The sequence below is a fragment of the Athene noctua genome, chromosome 2 (genome assembly GCF_965140245.1).
Source record: "Athene noctua chromosome 2, bAthNoc1.hap1.1, whole genome shotgun sequence".
Lineage (NCBI taxonomy): Eukaryota > Metazoa > Chordata > Aves > Strigiformes > Strigidae > Athene > Athene noctua.
Window position 1 is genome coordinate 79810255 of NC_134038.1, and position 21228 is coordinate 79831482.

The 21228-nt window shown below is 39.2% G+C and overlaps 1 protein-coding gene across 13 annotated transcripts in view; it reads right to left on the reverse strand.

Annotated features, from left to right (window-relative positions):
* Window positions 1–21228, reverse strand: part of CTNND2 (catenin delta 2) — a 689312-nt gene that overhangs the window by 35709 nt on the left and 632375 nt on the right. For all 13 annotated transcript variants that reach the window (XM_074899519.1, XM_074899518.1, XM_074899522.1 and 10 more), the window contains 2 exons: window positions 4982–5192; window positions 1532–1616 (listed from right to left, as the gene is read on the reverse strand). In XM_074899519.1, coding sequence (XP_074755620.1) covers window positions 1532–1616; window positions 4982–5192 — 296 coding nt within the window. The remainder of the gene's footprint in view (window positions 1–1531; window positions 1617–4981; window positions 5193–21228) is intronic.

The following is a 21228-nucleotide window of genomic DNA, read 5'->3' on the forward strand; positions in this document are numbered from 1 at the left end:
CAGAAAATGTTCTTTTAAGCATGCAAGGTACTTAGTACCTAAGGGTGCTTAGTATCTAAGCACATTACCAGGCATTCACGTTGGGAGCCAACAGAATGTCCTTTAGGTAGCAGTATACTCAGAAGCCACACAGCATATAGATTACCTCATGCATGGAGCAACCCCAGAAACTGCTTTTCCATCACAGCATATACAGACAGAAGGCTGGAAATGAGCCAGACATTGTAAGAACCTCTAAGATTATGGTGCGGTAAAGTTCAGCCTCTACAGTGCACCCACCCACATACACAGAAGTCAGGCTATGCACACTTCCAGTGTGTTAGTTACTGCTTTGCATCAAGAAAAGCCTACTCTAGCTCATGTTTGTTCCCACCTCTTAATGGGACAGTTGAGTACCAGCTTGTTACTTGGAACATCTTCGCATATGGTATCCCTAGGGCTGCCAAGGATGACTGAAAATACTGGAAGTGAACAATGGGAGAGACTCAGTAATCATCTTCCTTACTCCTCAGACTTGACACAAGCAGGGCTGGGGCATGCAAAAGAACAGCACTTCAAATGGAAGTTCAGCTTCTGCCAGTTTGAGATTTGGTGCATACATTTCACATAACTAAGTTCTTTTCTTTTGCAAAATACATACAACTCAGATTATACCACTGTGAACCTTTCCTACTTCACTATACTTATGCCTCAGCCTTAACTAGGACCTAAACTTTTGTGCCACATGAAGTCTTAGCTCTCTTTGCTGATATTACAAATACAAATATCAATTAGATAAGCTGTGAAATTACATGTAGCAAGAAGACCTTTGAGAACTGTATCTGCAGGCTGATACTCACATGGAATGTAATTCAGTTTTGACATATTTAGCAAGAATTACTTTAAATGTTGTCATTTACTAAGTAGACACATTTTAACGACTATATGGGATGTTGTTTCTCATGACGGTATTGCCGTATTGCAATTCATTTTAAGAGGTTAGCAGGCCTATGGGAATGGTACTACAGACTCCACAGACTGAAAACTAAGTATATGATGCTACTGTATGCCAGCTGATTGGAAGTGAAGCTATCAAATTTCAGCCCAGCTCAACATGTAACTGGTCCCTAAGCACCACTCCTTCAGATACTCTTGTTTACATTCTCATGAGGAAATTTGGGAGCTGAAGGGCTGGAAATCTGGTAATCACCTCAGGACAGGGTGGGGAGGTGTAAGAAGGAAAGGTACAGTAGAAGAACTTGCTCGGGTTTGTTCTATGAACAGAGAACTTCACTCTCCAGGCCTGTCAGATCCAGCACTTATTGTATGAATTCTTTTGAAACCAAATTCGTATCCCTTTTTCACTGCCACAGATATTTTCAAAAGGTAATTATATGTTAAAAGTAGAAATGAGGGAAAAACTCATAGGTCCAAGTATCATGTTTTAAACTAGGTGAATTTCAAGTCACATAAATGAGTCTAAAGACTCCCAGCCCCCAAATTTGGGTAACCATATGAAAGATGATAAATCTAGAAAAAGCCCAAGCCTTACCTTCTTGTAGAGACTTCTCAGGTCTCTGTACTGCCACATACTATTGAGGACCTGAGATGCTGCTTTCACCACTTTTGGCGAATGCCTGTTACACACATATATTAAAAAGGGAGAGAGAAAGAAATAGTGAGAAAGAGACTGTTAATTACAAGACTCCATTCATCCCAATTTTCAAATGCATTGCTATGGATTTAAACCCACAATTAAAGTGTGTTTCAAATGTACCGTAAGATCTTTGGTTGGCATCTTGGAGACCAAAGTGTTTTTAAGCAAGGGCAATACATGTTATTTCTATACTACTAATTAGTCAGTGAGGAGCGAAATGTGTGTCCCTCAGCACACTGAGGACAAGAATTCATGCTGAGAGCATAGTAAGAGGAATCGGAGAGGTAGCAATTGGCAAAATCGTTGAGGACTCAACTGGTATTATGTACGTCTAAGATGTCCTGGCTACAACTTCCGGCATAAAGGACAAGAAGTTAGAGCCAGAGTTTCTCTATAAGCTGCCAAACTTCAGCTCTTGACAGTGTGCTCAAGGCATTAAGTACCTCTTATCAGTGGCCAAAAGAAACACTCTAGATGGGTGATGAGCACTGTTTTTGAAGTGCAGAGCCAAGATGCAGAAAACCCACTGATTATAAAAAGCCATGAGAAATTTTATTAGGAATTCAAATTATGACTTGCATCTTGCTCACATGATTACCCTTTTATAACGGCAATACAACGTGATGTTGAAAACCATATATAACTTCACGTGGACTTTGTCTTCAGAAAGGTTTTGTAAGAAGCTATAAACTATTGTTACAGTCAGTTGGAGTCCTATTTGTTACCTATCCTCTTGGGATTGGTAACTTTAAAAAAAATCTAAAAAAAAAAAATATCAGAGAGTATTCAGCTCAGTGAAGAAGGGTCAAATAGAAAAGGACTGTGAAGATAACGCAGCCCACTGAGGAAGCATACACTGTGCTGTACCAACAATACACATAAAGCAGTAGAGTGCTAGAAAACCTTGCAAAGGCCAAAGTCTAGAGGGAAGATTGACTGAGTTTGGGGCAGTCATGGAGGTGATTCATGTTTTACTCAGAAAAGGCACACGGATTGCAAAAACAAAGAGCAACATATGTCACTGGTTTGGGCAGGAATTCTTCTCAGGGATCAGGCTGTGGTGCATCCTCTGATCTCTGAGAAGGACTACTGGGAGGCTGACACTCCAGCTGGTAAAGCAATGTTCATGACACAACTGATTCAATTAACATAAACAGTATTTTCCTGGTAATTTATTTGGTGGTTTTCCACCCTGGTCTTCCATTTCTCACCCAGAGTACAACAGTAGGTGGGTAATTGGTGAATAAACAGGAATATGATAAACCCTTTCAAGCATAATTGTTTTCATTATACTCCCAGCTGTACTGGCTAGTGGGGTGCTGGTAGCATGGAGTAACCAGGAAAATAACTGCGCCAACCATAATGTGAGTACTGAGAAGAAACAGGAACGATGCGAGGCCAGTATGGGCTTGGCCAGTATGACCTTATGAACATCAGTTCTATCATGCTGTCATACAGGGAAAGCACTCAAGCCCTGGGCAATTTTCCAAAGGATAGCGGGGCCAGCCCCACACTCCTGGCACTAATACATACCAGGATGCATGGCCAGGCTAGTATCCTGCACTTGTAGAAGCAGACGCTTCATACTGGACAAGACAAATTCATACTAAAGCATTTTACTGTATTAAAGTGTGCATGCCAGAATTTCCTATCAGTCCGACAATCAACAACTCTGATTTTTAAACAATGGATTATCTGTAACAAACCAAACCAAAGCAATGGTGCACAATACTAACATTTCTGAAAGCTGAAAAATGGAACTTTCAATGAAGATTGGCATTTGTAGCACTGTGAGCTGACAGGTTTTCTTCTAGAACTGTGTAACCTGTAATAATAATAATAACACAGGACCGCAACTCAAAGTACTTGAGAGGAGGGATACGTGTAATGATTTGGGAGGGCATTCTGGAATTATTCAACACTACCTGGGCTAAATACTTTCATTCAACATAGATATGTCTTTCACATTTATGAGCGATACTTAGACAGGGAATTATACCCTTGGATCCTTCTAAAACTACTCTTGACACTTTGAAAATTCCAGACTCAACAGGTATTAATAATCTCTACCAGATAATGACCAGGTAGACAAATGCATTATTCTGAGGAAAGACACATTCAACTTAAGAGAAATGGATATGAACCTGCTTGCACTATCAGTACATTTGATCTAGAAAATATAAATAAAAAATCTAAATAGATTTAATGATAATAAAAATGCAAATGTAAATAAATTGGCAGAGCATGGGGAGCTCCCACAACTGGAATCAAATACTTTTTTACACTATTAATTTTTACCCCTTACAGTTAGAATGTGAGAATGTTTCAATAATGAATTTGGTATGAAAAGAAAAAGGTGACAATAGAGGAAAAGAAATGTGATTATATTGGCAATGCTCCGATTATATAGGTGAGCATAAGTTCTCATACCAAATGTAGGGTGCATAAATCTTTCCTTCAGGTTGTGGCCTGGCTTTGTGAGGCTCTTTTAGAGCTCTGGTGCTGCAGTAGGCTGTGTGATGACAGCTTCGAGTAGGTGGGCTGATGGGTTTTGTACACTACAGTGAAGGCTTTTTGTTTTCAAACTGCCATAGTCCCATTGCACTATACTTCTGCAGGTTGACAAATATGAGAACCAGGCTATCTGTTTTAGGCAAAAGAAGGATAAAGAGTGAACTCTTCATGAAGAGTGCGTACATAGGAAAACAGACAAGATGAAACCATAGCTGGTCTGGAAATGTCCCACTTGTGTAAGATTTCTGCATGTTTTGGTGCCTCACAAAGTAGCCTGCAGGTATCCTAATGCTCTCTCAGAAGCAAGGTGTTAGGAAAATCCAAGGATCCATTTTTCTACTATGCCCCACCTTTCCAGCAAGCTGGTGGCAGGGAAAAGGGTGCTGTGAAGAGGGACAGTGACTTTACATTCTTCACTCCCAGAGAAAGAGGAGCAGTAACAGAACTGCGGTGAGGTCCCTTCCTTTCACAGGATCCCTCCACCTGCATGTCACCCCTTTTGCAGGGTGCAATCCAACAGCTCTGGTCCCTAATGTTTATCAGGATCTTCTGGAAGTGCTTAGAGGTAGTGGTTACTGCAGATAATTACTCTTCCTTAAACTCCACATGCAGTGCACTCCATGCACTGCTGATGGTATGTCAAAAATAAAACACAGCAGAGACTTTTGCTACTGGCATTGTCTGTTTCTTGTCACCTTTCACACTGAACATATAATTTCTGATGAAACTAAAGAATTCAACTCACGATTGCACAGAGGAGGCAAACACATTCAGGTCTAATAATAACTATTGGAGAGGTTAAAAAGGTGCAAGGTGATTTGCAAAACATACTTGTCTCCTTTACTCTTAGATATGCCAACCAGTTTCTCAATGCCGCCTGCGTCTCGTAAGGCCTTGGCATTCTCCATGTTTTTAGTGATGACTTCATGCAGAGTGCAGCAAATGGCAGTAACGGTGTCATCAGACATGGCCTTGCTTGCTGAGTTGTTGCTGTTGTTAGCGCCTGGCAGTCGGTGGACCAGATCCCTCATGGCATACTTGCCTTTGTTGAAAGAAAACGAAGGGAGAATTCAGAAGATACAGCAATAAAGGGTGACGGAGAAGAAGTACAGGGAAAACACGCAAGACTATTAGCACCATTTGCATCATTGCATGTAATCTAATTGGCTACTGATATTATTTTGGAGCAAGACACATTTATACGACTGTATGTTCAAGTGTTTCACACATTAGGGATTCTCTTGATATTTCCATACTACATCAGTTGGAGACTTTGGATATGGCTACATCATGCCATTAGGAGAATGAAATGATGATAGTAAAGGCCAAGTATATGTACAAAGATAATCTGAATACCACAACCTACAGAATTTGGCAAGTCCTCATCTCCCGCCACACAACTCATATCTTGTTACTATAAATGAAATGTGCATCAGTTGTTAAAAACACTACAATGAATGCAAAGCCAATGACGTCGTTATTTTTGAAAAGTCTTCTCTTGAAGGACCGGTTTTACTGTACAGGGTTAATTCTACCACTACATGCAGTAATCTAACTGGGTTTATTAGTATTTCTTAAACTCTATTGCTCAGAGAGGACACCACCTTTTCCCCACATCCTTCGTTGTATGGATGCTACTGACCCGAAAAAAAGCCTTCCTGACATATTCCTGATATTTAGTAAGGAGTTACTTTATATAACACTAACCTCCAGAAATTAATATCTCCTAAAACGAAAGGCGCAATGAATTTTTAAAATGCTCACACTGAACTGAAGACATGAAATTCTGTTGATTACGGTTGGACTCAATGATCTTAAAGGTTTTTTCCAATCTAAATGATTCTATAACTATTATAACTTTTTTCATATTTAAATGAACAATTTTTTTTTTCCAGAATTGCACCTGAAGGCTTGTGAAAATAACACAAGAAGAGGTTCTGAGAAATTACATATAGAGAGAGTTTAAATGTAAATGTAAATATATATAAATATAGGGAAGGGTTAGCACCAGCAGATACAGGAGAAGCCTCACAGCAGTTCTAGAGGGTCATTATTAGAGTAAAATGGCTGCTCATTCCTTCAGTGTGATGAACAGAAGTTCAGAGAGGGCGAGGGCCTGACAAAGTTGTTGCTGAGGTCAGTGAAACAACTCTGAATCACCTTCAGTGCAGCTGTTCTGGGAATTTGCATACAGCAATCACCGTAAGTGTATCATGCAGGATGAAAAGGACAGGAAAATTGGGAAAAATAAATATAATTAGTAATCTAATCTACATCACATTTTATGAATGAAATAATCAGGTATGATTATTGTATATAATATGATAATTTAATCAGATTTTCTGATAACTTAAAACAGTTCTGATCAATTAGTACTTGTGAGTACTTATTAAAAATCTTATTTCTGAATTCATAAATTGAGTTGCGTGTGTCCACATTCACAAGCAAAGGTAAGAGGAAAATCACATCTTTTAACTATAAAATGTTAAATTAATTTTGTTTTTCACAATTTTGCCTGCTGTGGTAGAAATATAGCCAGCCACTTGGAACAGAATGTTTGTAATACAGATAAAGACTAAAATCTCTGTACTAAAATGTTAAACTTAAAGGTTATCAAAAAGATTTTGTGGTGAGATCTTAGAAACTACTCACTCTGTATCATGTAAAAACATTCCTGATTATAAAAAGCATAACATTGCCAGCAAAATGTGTGCAGTTGATTCGAATCTTACTGTATGCTGCAATACAAATACAAATCTTGTCCTTGAACAGTTTTATTTCTTTGCACTTAATATTTAATTGGTCATTTGCATTACTAGCTTTGCAGCAGTATTATTAATATCAGAGGTAGTACAGATGTTAATACCACTTTCTCTTTCAGAAATGGTTTTTTTGAACAAACTGACAATCTTTTTTCCCCCTACGTCTATACGAAACACTGTTCAAGAACAGCCTGAAAAGCTATTTACATCTGCATCTATTTGTTCTATGTAACAAGAACACATTAATAGTTGCTTATCACTTACAGTGAGTACTTCAGTCTGTAGCACATAGTAAATTGAGATTGTGTATCAAAAAAACCCCAACCCAAATCCATGATTTGCTGTAGCTTTTACTCTTCTAGGGCAGTGTCTGCACTGCTCAAGAGTACGTACAAGTAGATACATCAGATCAGCGAGACTTTCAGTTTTACTCTGTACACACATCCAGAACAGACCGATGTTCCTTTTCCCTTTTGTACCTCACTTAAAGTACAAGGAAGTGTCTCACCATTTCAGTCCTCTGGTGGAATCAGATGATAATGATCATTCCATTAGCAGCCAAAGACTATGTCCCTTAGCACTGAGTATAAGGGAATCTGGATGGCTGCCCCAAGCAGACTTCTTTCCTGCAACTGGTCTAGTATTTCAGGCAATAGCATTCATACCAGTACACATATCTAGGCACACAAGATACTTCCTACAATAAATAAAGGCTTTGCAGCTATCAGGAAAAGCTCAGGAAGAAAATGGGAATAAACACAACCAATCATGCTATAAGCATTCTGGACATGTTAATACTCAGCAGTTCTAACATTTCTGCTGTGCACAGAGTTAAGTTAGGCACGAGAAGATCAAATCATATTATACACTTCAAACCAGTAAACCAGGCTTTTTATAGATAATGTGTAACAGAGGGATGGTACAGCATCCCTTATTCTGAGTGGCTGTAGTAATTCCAGCTCAGTAACACTATTCAATTCTTAATCAGTTGTGTATTTACACTAAAATATATTTCGAGTGGTTTTGGTTCTTTTTTTCTAAGGAAATGCATCAAATTTAGCCTTTGGATATAGAGTGCCAGAAGACTCACAGTGCAGATTTTGTAGACCAGCTGTGCAAGCTGGTGTCCAGTTTGGAGTCCTCCCATATCAGAACCCATAACGACAATGCCAGGCCCCTAGTCCTGTCAGGTGCTGTCTGTGGGGGTGACAGACTCTTCCGAGTCCCTGCCTTGTCCCAGAGGTGCAGCAAAAGCAGAGCTGCTCACATGTACAGGTAAACCAGCTGACTGCACAGACAGGCATCACAGCTCAAACTGTCCTTCCAGAGGTTCACCAGACAAAGGTGGCACAACCAGCTGGAAGAAGACAGGAGTGGCTGGGCTATAGAGCTGATCTAAGCCAGTGCTTGCATGGTCTTAAATTCTATTAACAAGTGTAACTGTTAATGTATTTTCTATGGTTTTAGTACTTCAAAGACTTTGGTAGCTATTTGGAAACGTATTTGAGAAGAGAAAAACCCCTGTTGTTGCCATAAAATATGTGTCCTTAATTTAATTAAAAACATATGAACTTAATTTGAAAAAGGAGTACATTTGCTTTAATGTAGAGTTAAGCCATTAAAAGTAAAAAGTTAAGGACTATTCTTTACACTGCAGAAAATATTCCACGGTAACTTGCTTGCATGCTATATGTGTTTTCTAAAACTATACATGTAGTTAGTTCATAAATTACTGTACTACATTCACAGAAAAAAAAAAATCAGTTATCCGTTAACTTCTTTTATCTGAGTTATGTTCCTGATGCTTTACAATAGGCATGAAGGAGACAAGAGTCACGTTTTTTAGCTATAGATGAAATCCTGCTCTAGTTTAGAGTGGTGTAAATGTCGAGTAATGCCAATGAAAGCACAGCTACTGCTGCGTCAGCCCTACACAACTGACAACACATGCAATCCTTGACTTTTGCATTAGTGTACGTTACAATCTGTAGAGCGATTGCATTTAAATTTTTTTTTTGATGTTAAGAACCTCTTCTGAAAGCAAACTGAAACATATAATGGAAATTAATCTTGTATTATCAGCGAAGTTTTATCTAGCACTGCTAGTAGGAAGGCTGGGGAATTCAACTTGCAGCTCAAGAAGCCTCCCTGAGTTGAAGAAGCAAGAACTGATGAGGGTCCTGGGAAGAGAGGAGGATGTGTGTGAGAATGATTATTAAAAATAATTAGCTTTGTTAATTTTCATTAGAGTTCATACAGAACTGCTTTGATCTACAAAGAAATTGATTTTTCATTTGAGCAACATTGCACATTATAAGACCCAAAAATGATTTGATGCTTTTAAAGAGGTTTTACATAATAAGATTAAACATAACCACCAGCTTGACAAGGAAAAAAGAAATCATATTTATTTGTTCAACTTCACTCATAAAGGAAGGAAAAAAGACATAATATAACCATAATTTGGGGTCAGTGTCACAGGAAGGGGTTGTCCAGTAGGTGTTTGGGATAGCATTTTTCTGACACTATACATTTGTTATTTTTCTAAGATCAGATTTCCATCACTTTTATATTGAGAGCAGGATTGTCTATCACCATACACTAAGACTTTGACTGTAAAATGATAATGTTTGCTTACTAAACATTTCAACAATGTAGATTTAATGTCTTTTCCCTTGCATGATAAAGTCTCATTAACACCTTAGCATATGCCTTTGTTACTTAATTCAGAAAACTTTTCCTTTCATAGGATCAAACTGATAGCTGTCCTAAGAAAGATTGTGCCTTCAGAGCAAAACAGCTGAGCAAACTATTCTTCTGGTAGATTTAACAGAAGCAAAATCATCACAGGTAAGGTTACACTTACAGAAATATTTCCTTACTATTGCCTTGCGACAAATTCACTGCTGATGTAACCCCACTGACTTGATTTTCACTTAGCTCTGAAAAATGACTTTGACACATTGCCACATTTCTTAAATAGTTGTGACATGGCTCCTAGTTTGAGAGAACAAGACTAGGGAGATTAACCTTCTGAAAACACAAGAAACCTCAAACAGGTATTAATTCAAACTAAGAACCCTGTCCGAGAGGTAGAGCTTGCTCTAATAAAAGTAATACATGACTATTTTTTCCCCCTCAAAGATACGTATTAATTCACATTGTGTAGCTAGTTAATATAAAATCAGCAAACTGCCACCATATTTTGTTGTACCGCTACAGATATCCCATTCCAGAACTACTGGTGTCTGTATGTCACAATATATGTGAATTTTGTTCCCTTTGTTCTAACACATGTGCTCAACTTAAATTTCTAGACATATGTGTTTTTGTGCATTTTCATCATCCTTGTGTTTTCAATCCTATTCAACTTCCATATGTTACAGTCTTTATGGAAAGAACATTACTGGGAGACCTTTTCTTACTACTTTCAATCTTTACTTAATAGATGTGCCAAAACTGTGTGCTTAATTTGGATGGAACAAATTTTGATCATGAGTCAGTGCATTCAACTAACTAATAGTCTAATAAGTTAGAGTGTATTCATCACATGATAGCAGTGGCAGGAATACCACTACTTTATTTGATAAATAGTTCATTTGTGCACCATGCTTTCTCTTGTCAGATACCATTGTTTTAAGGTGCAATTGATAATCACTATTGGCACTAGTGCAGCACCTGAAAGTGCCCCTCAGGGTCCAGCTGTAGCTGTTCCAGAGGAACTCTGCCCCTTCTCTGGACACTGGAAATCTTCCAAGGTGCAAGAGGTCGTGTCTTAAAAGCCCACAAAAAAATAATTACACTCAGTAAAATATGTAGCAAACTCTACTTGGATTGCCAAGGCAGTCAGTACAAGGTATTTTGTAGGCATCAGAGCAGCAGTGAACCCCAATGTCATTTAAGAGGATAGAGGTTTGTTAGTGTTCATAGGGAGATTTTCTTCTGTCACTGAAAGGGGTACTTGAGGGGGAAAAACTACCTGGAATTTTAAAGGCAAAACAGGTTAAGAGGTAAGAAATGCTGTCAGACTGGGTCTTAGAGCCAAACATGTGCAGTTTTTTCTAGGACAGAGGAAGCAAACCCAAGAAGATGAAGCTGGGCAATGCCAGAGCTGTTGGACCAGCAGTAAAGTGGATGGAAGGAGACAGTTACATTTTTGAAAGCAAGAAAAGCTGCAGTACTGAGGTTGAGAGACAGCTGTCCCTGTGAGTAGATGAATACTCCTCAGACTTCGGGGAGCACTAGGAAAGGTGTAGGTGAGTCAAGAACAAGATATAACCTACCTGACATGGCAATGGTGGTTTATAAAGAAGTATCCCTATTTCAGAAGACAGCAGTACTAACTGAAACAAGGGTCAGTAGCACCATGAAGTTTAATGCCCTCACTCAGCACTGAATGACATGACGACCTCCAGACAGGCTTTTTACTGCAACCACCAAGCCAGTGACCTCGCTACCCACCCAGCTACATAATACAGTCTCCAGCACTGCCAAATGCAGTGTACATTGCACACGAAGGAACTGTAATTCACAACCGTTTGTATACAGCAGCTCTCTCTTCCCTTTGTCTGGTGACTTCTAGTTTGACATGATTTAAGCTGTTGACAGAGCAGATTTATGAAACTCAAAGGCAGTGGTTACTGTCAAACCCATGTGGGCCTGGCCAGTGCTAGCTAATACTCTATGATGTTGCTTATCACAACAGGTCAGTTTCTTGTTCCTAAGACCACTGTGCATGAAGTAGTATTGGAAGAGAAAAGTGGAAAAAACCCCTGAGGAGTAGGACTGAAAAGCATGGGCCCCATCACTTCCAGCAAGTGACAGAGAACAGAGGATTACTGGTCTGTTTGGGATTTAGGTGTAAAAGGAGAGAGAAAACCATTTTTAGCCATGTAGGGGGCAATTCATGTGTCCAAAAATAGGGGGATAATTGCAGTTTCAAATTCCCTTAGATAGCTGCACAGAGTCAGCAGACCTATGGAAGATACACAGCCTTCTGGAAAAGCTGATGGAGACAAGGTGGGATACCCTATGGTCTTTAATGTTCGATGCTTATCTTTCAGGACCTGCATCTCATTGTCATTGTTGGGCCAAAGTGTTTTTTAGGTACTCAAGTCCTTTTATTTCTTATGTTAGGGATGGACACAAACATTTATAATCTCTGGCACTTCAGAGTAAATGCATATGAAGACATTTTACTACATAACGTTAATTGACTATAGTACTGCAATTATCCCTATCCAAAAAACTACTATCTCAGCTCAATCATTTGTAAGGGAATGAGTGATGAGTTAACTTAGACTGGTTTGAGTAAGCACCTCAAAACTCATGGGCTGGAGCCACTGCTTTAGCTGCTCCAGATTAAGCCTAGCCTGCCAATTAAGTTGGGATAATGAGTGCTTTGAGCTAAAGAACAATGCCAGATTTCACCTCCTTGCAGGTTTATTTGAACTGAAATTTTAAGACTGTAGAGATAAATTGTTTTTTGAGAAGACAGAAGGAATAAAACCAGTTACACACATATGCCCTCCTGTGCCCCCAAGCACCCAGGTGCACTTTGCTCATGGCTGCTGAGACAGAACAAAGATCAGGTGGAAGTCTCAGATTCCCTCTTCCCTTCAGAAAAATGATACACACTTTTCATTTTTCCACCACCTCTGATGACAGGCAGGAAGATTTCAAGATATAAGATTCACTATGGAACACAATAAAAAGGAACAATATCTTCCTTGATGCATTCATTATATGTGATGTGCCATGCACTGATTTTCTTTTTTAAAACCTTTTTTATCAAGAATAAATTCAGCCACGGATAGTGTAGCACATAAAGCCCTACAGGGAGCAGGAATGGTCATCTTTTACAGTTTCAGGGAAGAAACCCTCAAACTTTCATAGCATGATGAAAGTACATGAAGCACCAATATCTGTGTTGGCAATGTCAATTGAGATTTGCTTGTAAAAGAATCAAACATCCAAAAGCGTAAACAATATAGAAGCTTTCATCTTTTGAAAAAGATTAAAGATGCTAGTTCTATATTTTACAAGAGAGAGGTATGGCATGAGGAGACCTAGGACTGACAAAGGGCACAGCTGTAACAGGGATGGAAGAGCAGTATGTATAGAAGCTAGTAGCATTGGACAAAGACAAAAGAGAAGCATTTTGGTATTTTCACCCTGAACATGCCGTGGGAAATCATAACTGGGTGCAATGCAATCACTGCTTTTCAGCAAATCGCTTTCTCAGATCCATGATCCTTCACAGGTTTTCTTTCATGTAGCAGCACTTTAACCCAGCCACCTTCCTCCTTCAGCTTCTCTGCTTCCAGGTATGTAACTCTTCCATTTAATGTATTTCCTGCTTTCCTGTGGCTGATCATTTTTCTTGCTTTCAACTCACCTTCACAGGGCTGCCCCTTCTACCCTCTACTACATGACTGATATTTTTTCTTCCTCGAGCTCTACCCCCTCAACCCTCTGGGTCTTAACTGATAAGCTTTCATGTGCCTTTGTCTTCTCTTGCATATCTGATATTTAACCGTATATCTCTGCACCTGCCTTATCTGCTAAGCTTTGCCATTCTCTCCTCATATTGGTTTAAACACCTTCAGTTTGATGCTCGGCTAGATCCTGTTTTTGTTACACCCCTGCATGTCCATGACTCCCTCCCCAGGCTTCTGATCTTTAATGTTCTGAACTAAAGGAAATTTTAGCTAGCTTACAAGAGTAGATTTTAGACTTGAAAATACCGTTGTGTTTAAAAGCTATTGCTCTTGTATTGCTATTGTTGTTTCTCTTGTACATCTCAATTCCATAGACAACTATCTATTTAATCTACTGTTACTCGTAATACTGATGTTACTCCTCTCTCAATGAAATACCTTCATATTCTGCATTTCTCTCACACAGCAAGACTGCAGATATTCAGGCTTTATTCCAGCAGTTGTCTTAAAACTTGGAGATTAAGGAACTTCCATGGCTCTTTCTTTAACTGGCCATAAACTGCTAATTCATGCAGCCTATCCGTCCCAACACAAATCGTGTGTACACTTTGCATGCAGAAGCACTTCAGATGGCTCCAATGGAGCTAATGCCAAAACTAGAGCAGTGTACCGAGACCCTACTGTGCATCTCTGCCTCTTTCATCTTTGATGCTGTCTTTTTGGCAATTGTCACGGGATGCATGCTGCCACAGAAAAGTGGACTTCTGGAGAAACTAACTCTCCTTTGGGGTAGTAGATGCTCACAGCAGAACAGCCAAAAAACTAGTACAGACATGGACTTACGGATACCATGGCCAAATGGAATTCCTGTTTCTTAACACCACCTCTTGCCCAGCATAGTGGATACTTCTTGTTTAAATGTTACTCCATATATCATCTGCACAATCTCTATCCTCTCTCTCTCATGTTGGAGAGGCAAACCAATCATCAAACACAGGCAGCCCAACCCAGGGTGCATTCTCTGACTTGCAACCTGGTTTTGGAAGGTGACTTTGTGAAGAGGTGCAAGCGTTAATTTATTGACTGTCTCACCCACACTGAGACTATATAAGCAAGTCAGTTCAAGTCCATCTTGACCTGCCTAATTATCTGTTGACCTTGTATGTAAAACAACTACTGGGTCCACAAAAGGGGAAAAATCTCTACCAGTAAGCTTCTATTTGTCACCCTCAGCAGCAAAGGAAGTAACATTTTTTTAGCTATACTTTCACAAACCCACAGTTATTACTGCTCTTCTATTGTTTCCCCTTCCCTGGCCAGAAAAAAGGATTTGGGTGGTGGCTTTGGTAGGTTGGCTGGGAACAAAAATGACAGACCTAGGCTTTATTCCTGAATTCAAGGAATTTGATCTTGCATGCTTGGGTTTTGTATCCAGAAGTGATGGTGCAATCACTCAAATAATTTCCTTTTTAATTCATTTTGTTTATATTTCCTGCCAGATATACAAACTGGCAAAGGCATGGAAAGAAGTTGTTAGCCTACCTGTTGACCCAAGTATTGCAAATACATCTAACTAATCAGCTCCTTTACACACCAACAGATTTCTCTTGTAGACCGCACTGTCATCTTTCCTTTCATCTTTCCACTAGCCCACGGTAAAAAAGATTCTGCAAAGGGAAGTGATTCCTCAGTTTAATTGCTGCAGGCTAAATTTTCTCATTACTGGAGCTGGTTTTAATCCCTTGCTATCCTCTTCCCTGCTCCCTGCAGAGAGTAGTGCTTTTGGAAGGCTGAATTTTAAAAAATGTAGTCATTTTAATTAATGTTATGATTAATCAGTGTTTCTAAAGTGCTTTGAAGAGGAAAAGTGCTATGTGAGTGTTGAGTGGAACTTTAGTTTTATCTGTATTATTTTCTGAGATAGGATAATATTTTGTTAATGGTCTGATTCAAGGGACTTTAAATTAGGCCATAATGAAGAAAAAAGAATTTAATCTATTTTTGGAAAAATAAGTTTAGGCTTCAAGATCTATGCCCTGATCTAACACCCACTGAAATTAATAAGCCTGTCTACCAATGTCAGAAGGTATTATATTGGATCCATAAAGAAGTAGCTTTTCTTTTCTACTTTGTTTTTTACCTTATGTCCTAAACAGAGCAAGATTCTGACAGGAGACTGATGTAGCCAGAGTGAATTGCAGCCAGACATTATCCTGCTTTAACCATCCATGAAGCAATTGCTATTTATTTGCTACTATTTTTCTTCTTCTTTACTTGTGCTATATTATTGCCTGAAACTCATGAACAAATTTGTCCCCACTGTATGATCTGAAAGACTGATTATTTTTCCATGTTTTTATATGCAGTTATGACAACATCATGGTGAAGCATACAAAAATTCTTATGTTTAGAAATGTACATTAAAATATTAGGAGAAATAAAAGCAAAATGGATCTTCATGATTTATTCTATTAAAGATTAAATAAAATGCATAGATGTAAATGTGTTAGCTCAATAAATATAAATCTAGGTAAAGTGATAGCATCTTTTGAAAACAACTCTTCCAACAGAAGCTCCAAGTCATACTGCAACATTCATGTATTCCTTAATCACTGCAATGTTCAAACATTTCTTGTCATCACCATGAAAACTCTACATGGAACAGTTAAAATAATTAATCTGTTCATGATGGGGAAACACCAATACTGAAGGATATGTCAGTATTTCACATTGCTTTATTGTGCACCATACAATAAAATAAATTATATGTAATAGCAAAATGCGGGTTAGTATCTAAGACTCAGTGAAAGCACACACTAACTTCACAGATGTCAATGTCTGGGAGAAGAGAGAAGGGGAAAGAAAAAGAATAAGTAGAAGAATATCAACAGAAAAAAATGCTGTTTAAAAAACATTTTAAAAAACTTCAAATAAAATTTATCCATAAAAGGGTAAGACTATAATACAGTATTTGCTTTTTTTCCTGCACGAATTGTTAGCAAAGACCTCATGAAGACATGGTGTCCATCTGTTGAACTGCTAATGCATTAGTGTAACTAGCACAGACCATAAAAGGTCTGCTGTAGCAATGAAGCTATAGGTACGTTTATTAGAAATGGGGTCTCTCACACTGGTCATGCAGAAAGTGGACAGACAGTCAGTTTTACTAGGTATTTTTTATAGAACAATTCATTTTGTAGATAATGTTAATGTTCTGACTCAGTTTAATTCTCGTTCTCAACAGAATGTTTTGTGTTCTTAGCAACACAGTCACTGGAAAAGAGCAAATTATATTGCTTTATATTTTAATTCACCTGAAGCTATTACGATTTAAGGCCTGAATACAGTAGGTGTGTAAGCAAGGATATAGTGCAGAGTGAAAATAAACTGTGTTCTCATGGGAAGGACAAAAATGCATCCAATAACCTTCCTTAACTAATGTATATTATTTTTTTGTTTTGATTACAAGACTAGTTTTTACATGTCTCATAAAAAACCTCCTCAGCTCTTCTTAGTTGTACAGCTCATCATTAATTCTGTTAAATTGTGACAAATGAATCCCAACACCTCCATCAAAGTACAGACCTTCTACAGTACAGTTCTGTCTGTGGTTCCTCAAATAGTGGGAGTCAACAGGTTCACAATGTGACTTGGTTTTGGGCTGTGCTACTGCTGTTCCTTTCGAGGTAACAGCTCCACGTGGCATCTTCAGGCTAGTAGATGATCAAGTCTTTTATCTAGTGGCCCTCAAAGAAACCTTGCCTCCAGACATCCATTTGAGCTCACTAAATTACTGCTTTTTTAACCTAAGTCACAGCTAGCTGCTCACCTACATCTGAGTAAGACATAGAGGGAGGATTCTCAGGACTGTGCACTCACTGAATTTCCTTCTCTTACCCCTACGTGGGGATGTGATTACCCACATGGCAAGAGTCGGAGAGTCCACGTGTTAGACTTGATACGTTACTTGATCTCCTCCTTGGGGATCTCCTTCTTGGACATCAGGTTGGACAGAGATCTGATTAAGGCAAAGCCTATAACCTCTTAGATCCTTCAAGTTCATCTTTCTCAGACCTCTGCAACACTGGCTGATCTCTGCTACTACCAAAGAAAGGGGGAGAATTGGGCAAGCCTCTCCAGACTTGGGGAAAAGAAGGATCTGTCTGAAAGCAGCTGTTTCCCTGGCTTCGTGTGCCTTATTCTAAATGATCAGAGTGTTCTGAAAGACTAGGGTGGAGTCAGAGTGAAAACTTTACATGTACTCAGCAGCCTTGCTACTTCCCTGCGACATGGCAGAATATAAACTACACTCTGCATTGCAGGGGAAGGATGGGAGATCAGGTTTAAAGTGCTAGAATAGACTTCACTTAACAAAAAGCAAAGCAGAAAAATAAATGCTCTCAGTCAGATGAACAGGCAAGAGGTCAGATACAATGCTGACCTCCTAACCACAGGAGACTCAGAGGACCATATTACCAAAGGTAAACTATTTCCTGAAGGACTGCTCCACTGCAAATGATAAAATAAATTTGCAGAGTATTGTTTCCTTTGTCAAAGCAACTGTTGTTGTCAGTGTCACCTTGAAAAATTTTGCACACAAATATATGACTTTGCACATACTCAAGCTAATAGAAGCATTTTCCTCTAATTAAAATTAGCACTCTGATTATTTGCTAGAAGAATCCTGAGTTATGGAATCCAAATAATGTATAAAACATATCACTTTAAGAGCACCCTGAGTAGCACACAATCTAAGAGATCCTGTAACTTTTCTCCTGAGAGGAGTAAGTAATGAGGCAATTTATTTTCCTCATGTTGCACATTAGATCTACCAAGCAGCAGGTGAACTCTAAACACCACCACTGTGCATTCTTATGGTACACGGAGGTGAATTACTGCCTTATGCGGCAAAATCTGTAAACTTGGACTACAAGTCTTTTATCTTTCTTAGGGTTGCAGAGGACTTGTCAGGATTTTGAGAAGAAAAGGAAATTCAGAGCCTGTATCTTGAATAAAATTCAAGGACAGCCATAAACTAACAGGGTCATTCACTGATTAATTAAAACACTAAGTTCCCTATGTTAGAAAGATTAGCCCACCTCTGCTCCTGTTGCCCAAAGGGCTAAACGTGTAAAACTGAGGTGCAAATGCACGAATGAGGTACACAGCTTAGTCATGCTTGACCATGGACCTTGATACTTCTGGTAGCAAAAATGAAACAAAAATTGATGCAAATAATTTCCTTATATATCGTAGAACACTTGAGGTTGTCAGGATCTTCTAGAGATCATCTAGTCCATCCAGACCCTGCTCAAAGTAGGGTCAAGCTTGGTATTTTCTTACATTTGGATAAAATTTTCTGTATTTCAATGTCTGCCTGTGACCCCTTATCCTGACACTGGACATCACCAAAAAGAGTCTGGCTCTGCACTCTTTACACTCCGTCACCAGGCATTTAAACACACAGATAAGATCCCCCTGAGCGTCCTCTTCTCTAGGCTGAACAGTCCCTGCTCTCTCAGCCTCTCCTCACAGGAGATGCTCCAGTCCCATTACCATCCTTGAGGCCCTTCACTAGACTTTCTCCAGTATGTTCATGTCTCTCTTGTAACTGAGGAGCCCAGAACTGGAGCCAGTACTTCAGGTATGGCCTCACCAGTGCTGAGTAAAGCAGAACAATCACCTCCATCGACCTGCCGGTAACACTCCTAATGCAGCCCACGAGGCTGTTTGCCCATTTTGTTTCTGAAGCACGCCGCTGACGACTCATGGTTTTAGATTTTTCTCGGCAATTAAAGTGAATGTAGCTAGTACAATGAATGTGAGACCAGATTTTTTAAGCCCTTACCCTAACTCTGGCCATTAACCCTAAGCAAGTGGCCCCTAACCCTTACCCCAGCACCCTCCTCTAATCCCTAACACCAAGCCCACAAAGCCAACGACTAAAACCTTAACTCTTTATCTTATCCCCACCCTAAACCCTTGCTCTGGTCGTTAGCCTTAAAGTGCTGTCCCTAGCCCCAACCCTAGCCCTCATGGCTACTCCTGACTCAGACCCCCACCTATACCGTATCTGCTCACCACAAATCCTTTGTAGAAACTCCAACCCTCACCCAAAGCCCTCCTCTAACTTCAAGCCCTAATTCCTGTGCCTGAGGTGAGTTCAACCTTCTCACCCTAACCCTGCGCAGATGCTCAAAACCTAAGCCCAAGCCTTCCTTCTTGGCCCTGCACGTTCAGCCCCTCTTCTGACTCCAGCTCTCAGGAGCCTGTGCCTGGGAGGTGGGCAGAGGCCCAGGGAGAGAGCTGGGCCACTGAGGCAGAGACAGAGGTGTCAGCTGTGAGGATAGCTGTGATGGCAGAAGCTGACTGGCCAGGGCAGCAGGCAGGCGTTTGTGAGATGGAAGCTGACTGGCCAGGGCAGTAGGCCAGCACTGTTAAGCCTTTACACTAACCCTGACCACTAACCCTAAGTCTGACTCCTAACTCCTACCTCTGCCCCCACCCCCTACTCCAATCCCAAATTCTAACCCCTGACCCCAATATCACAAAGTCCGACCCCATAACAAATAAAAATAATAAAAATTCTGGTAAAAGAAGAAAATAAATTGCCACAAGAAATATTCATATTTGTCAAAAAAGAAACCACAGTTTTTTGGCATGATCTTGCTCTCATAAAGCTGAGCAGGAGCAGTGAGGTAAGGCTTCATTTATCACTGTCTCAAGCAAACATTAGTCTTCACTATGTGAGAAAATTAAAGATTTTGCTTTTGTTAGCCATGGTGTTTTTGCAGCACAAGCTGGTTCCTAGCTTATTTGACTTAGCAAAAACACCCAATTAAAATTCCTGCCTATGAATCAAATCCAGTGTAAAGCAGCTGGAGGATCGTGATGGATCTGATGCAATGCACTAGCAAATGGCACTGGTTTTCCCTTTGACAATTATGCTAAATACTCAATTTAAATGGCATCGCTAAACTCAATGGATCTTAAATATCATAGCCCTATTCTTCAAAAAAGTTCCACTCAGATAAATGAAACTTTTGTGAAAAAAATGAGGGAAGGAAGAGAGAATATTAGTACTGTCGTATCAGCTTTTGAGTGAGATGCAGTTAACAGCAATATCATGCAGCTATGCGTTCCTTTAAACATGAACTCCTTATCTAATATAATCAGCAATACAAAAATATTTGCAGTCATGTATGAAATTTATAGCAGGCAACCCATACTGAAAAATCATTAATATAAAGCACACTCTTACCAATTATATGATATTCTACTGGATATTTCTTAGCTTCCAGATTTATTGACATGCATATCCTTATCTTTGAAAATGTCTGAAGTATCTCCTCAGTACATATTTATTTCAAATATTAAAAGTAAACATCCTGGAGACTATCTGGGAACCTGTCTCACTTCTTAGCTATGAAATCCTCTTCTGAAAACAAATTAAAGTAGATAAATCTGTCATTTCTATTCAAGTTCTCTTTGTCCTGGAATTATTTTTCCTTTCAGAGACTGAGTCAGGTCTCCTTATAATTCATGGAAGTATTTGGGTTTAGATACACATGGAAAAATGTTTGTATTAGTATCAAGTGTATTTCATAATTACATATAGAAATCAGAATATTGGAAAGGACATCTTTCTAGTCCAACCTTCCTTCCGAAAGCAAATGCAAAACCAGCACAATCGAAAAACATCAGAAGAGACAACTGCCTATCAGTAGGAGAAGAGTGTTTAAAATTTACATGTATTATATCTGCTATAGTTGACATAATACACTGAATGGCACATATATTCCTTTTGCTGCTCTCCTGCTAAAAGGGCTACTATTAATAATTAAATAAATATTTAAATATGATGAATGTGTCTCTC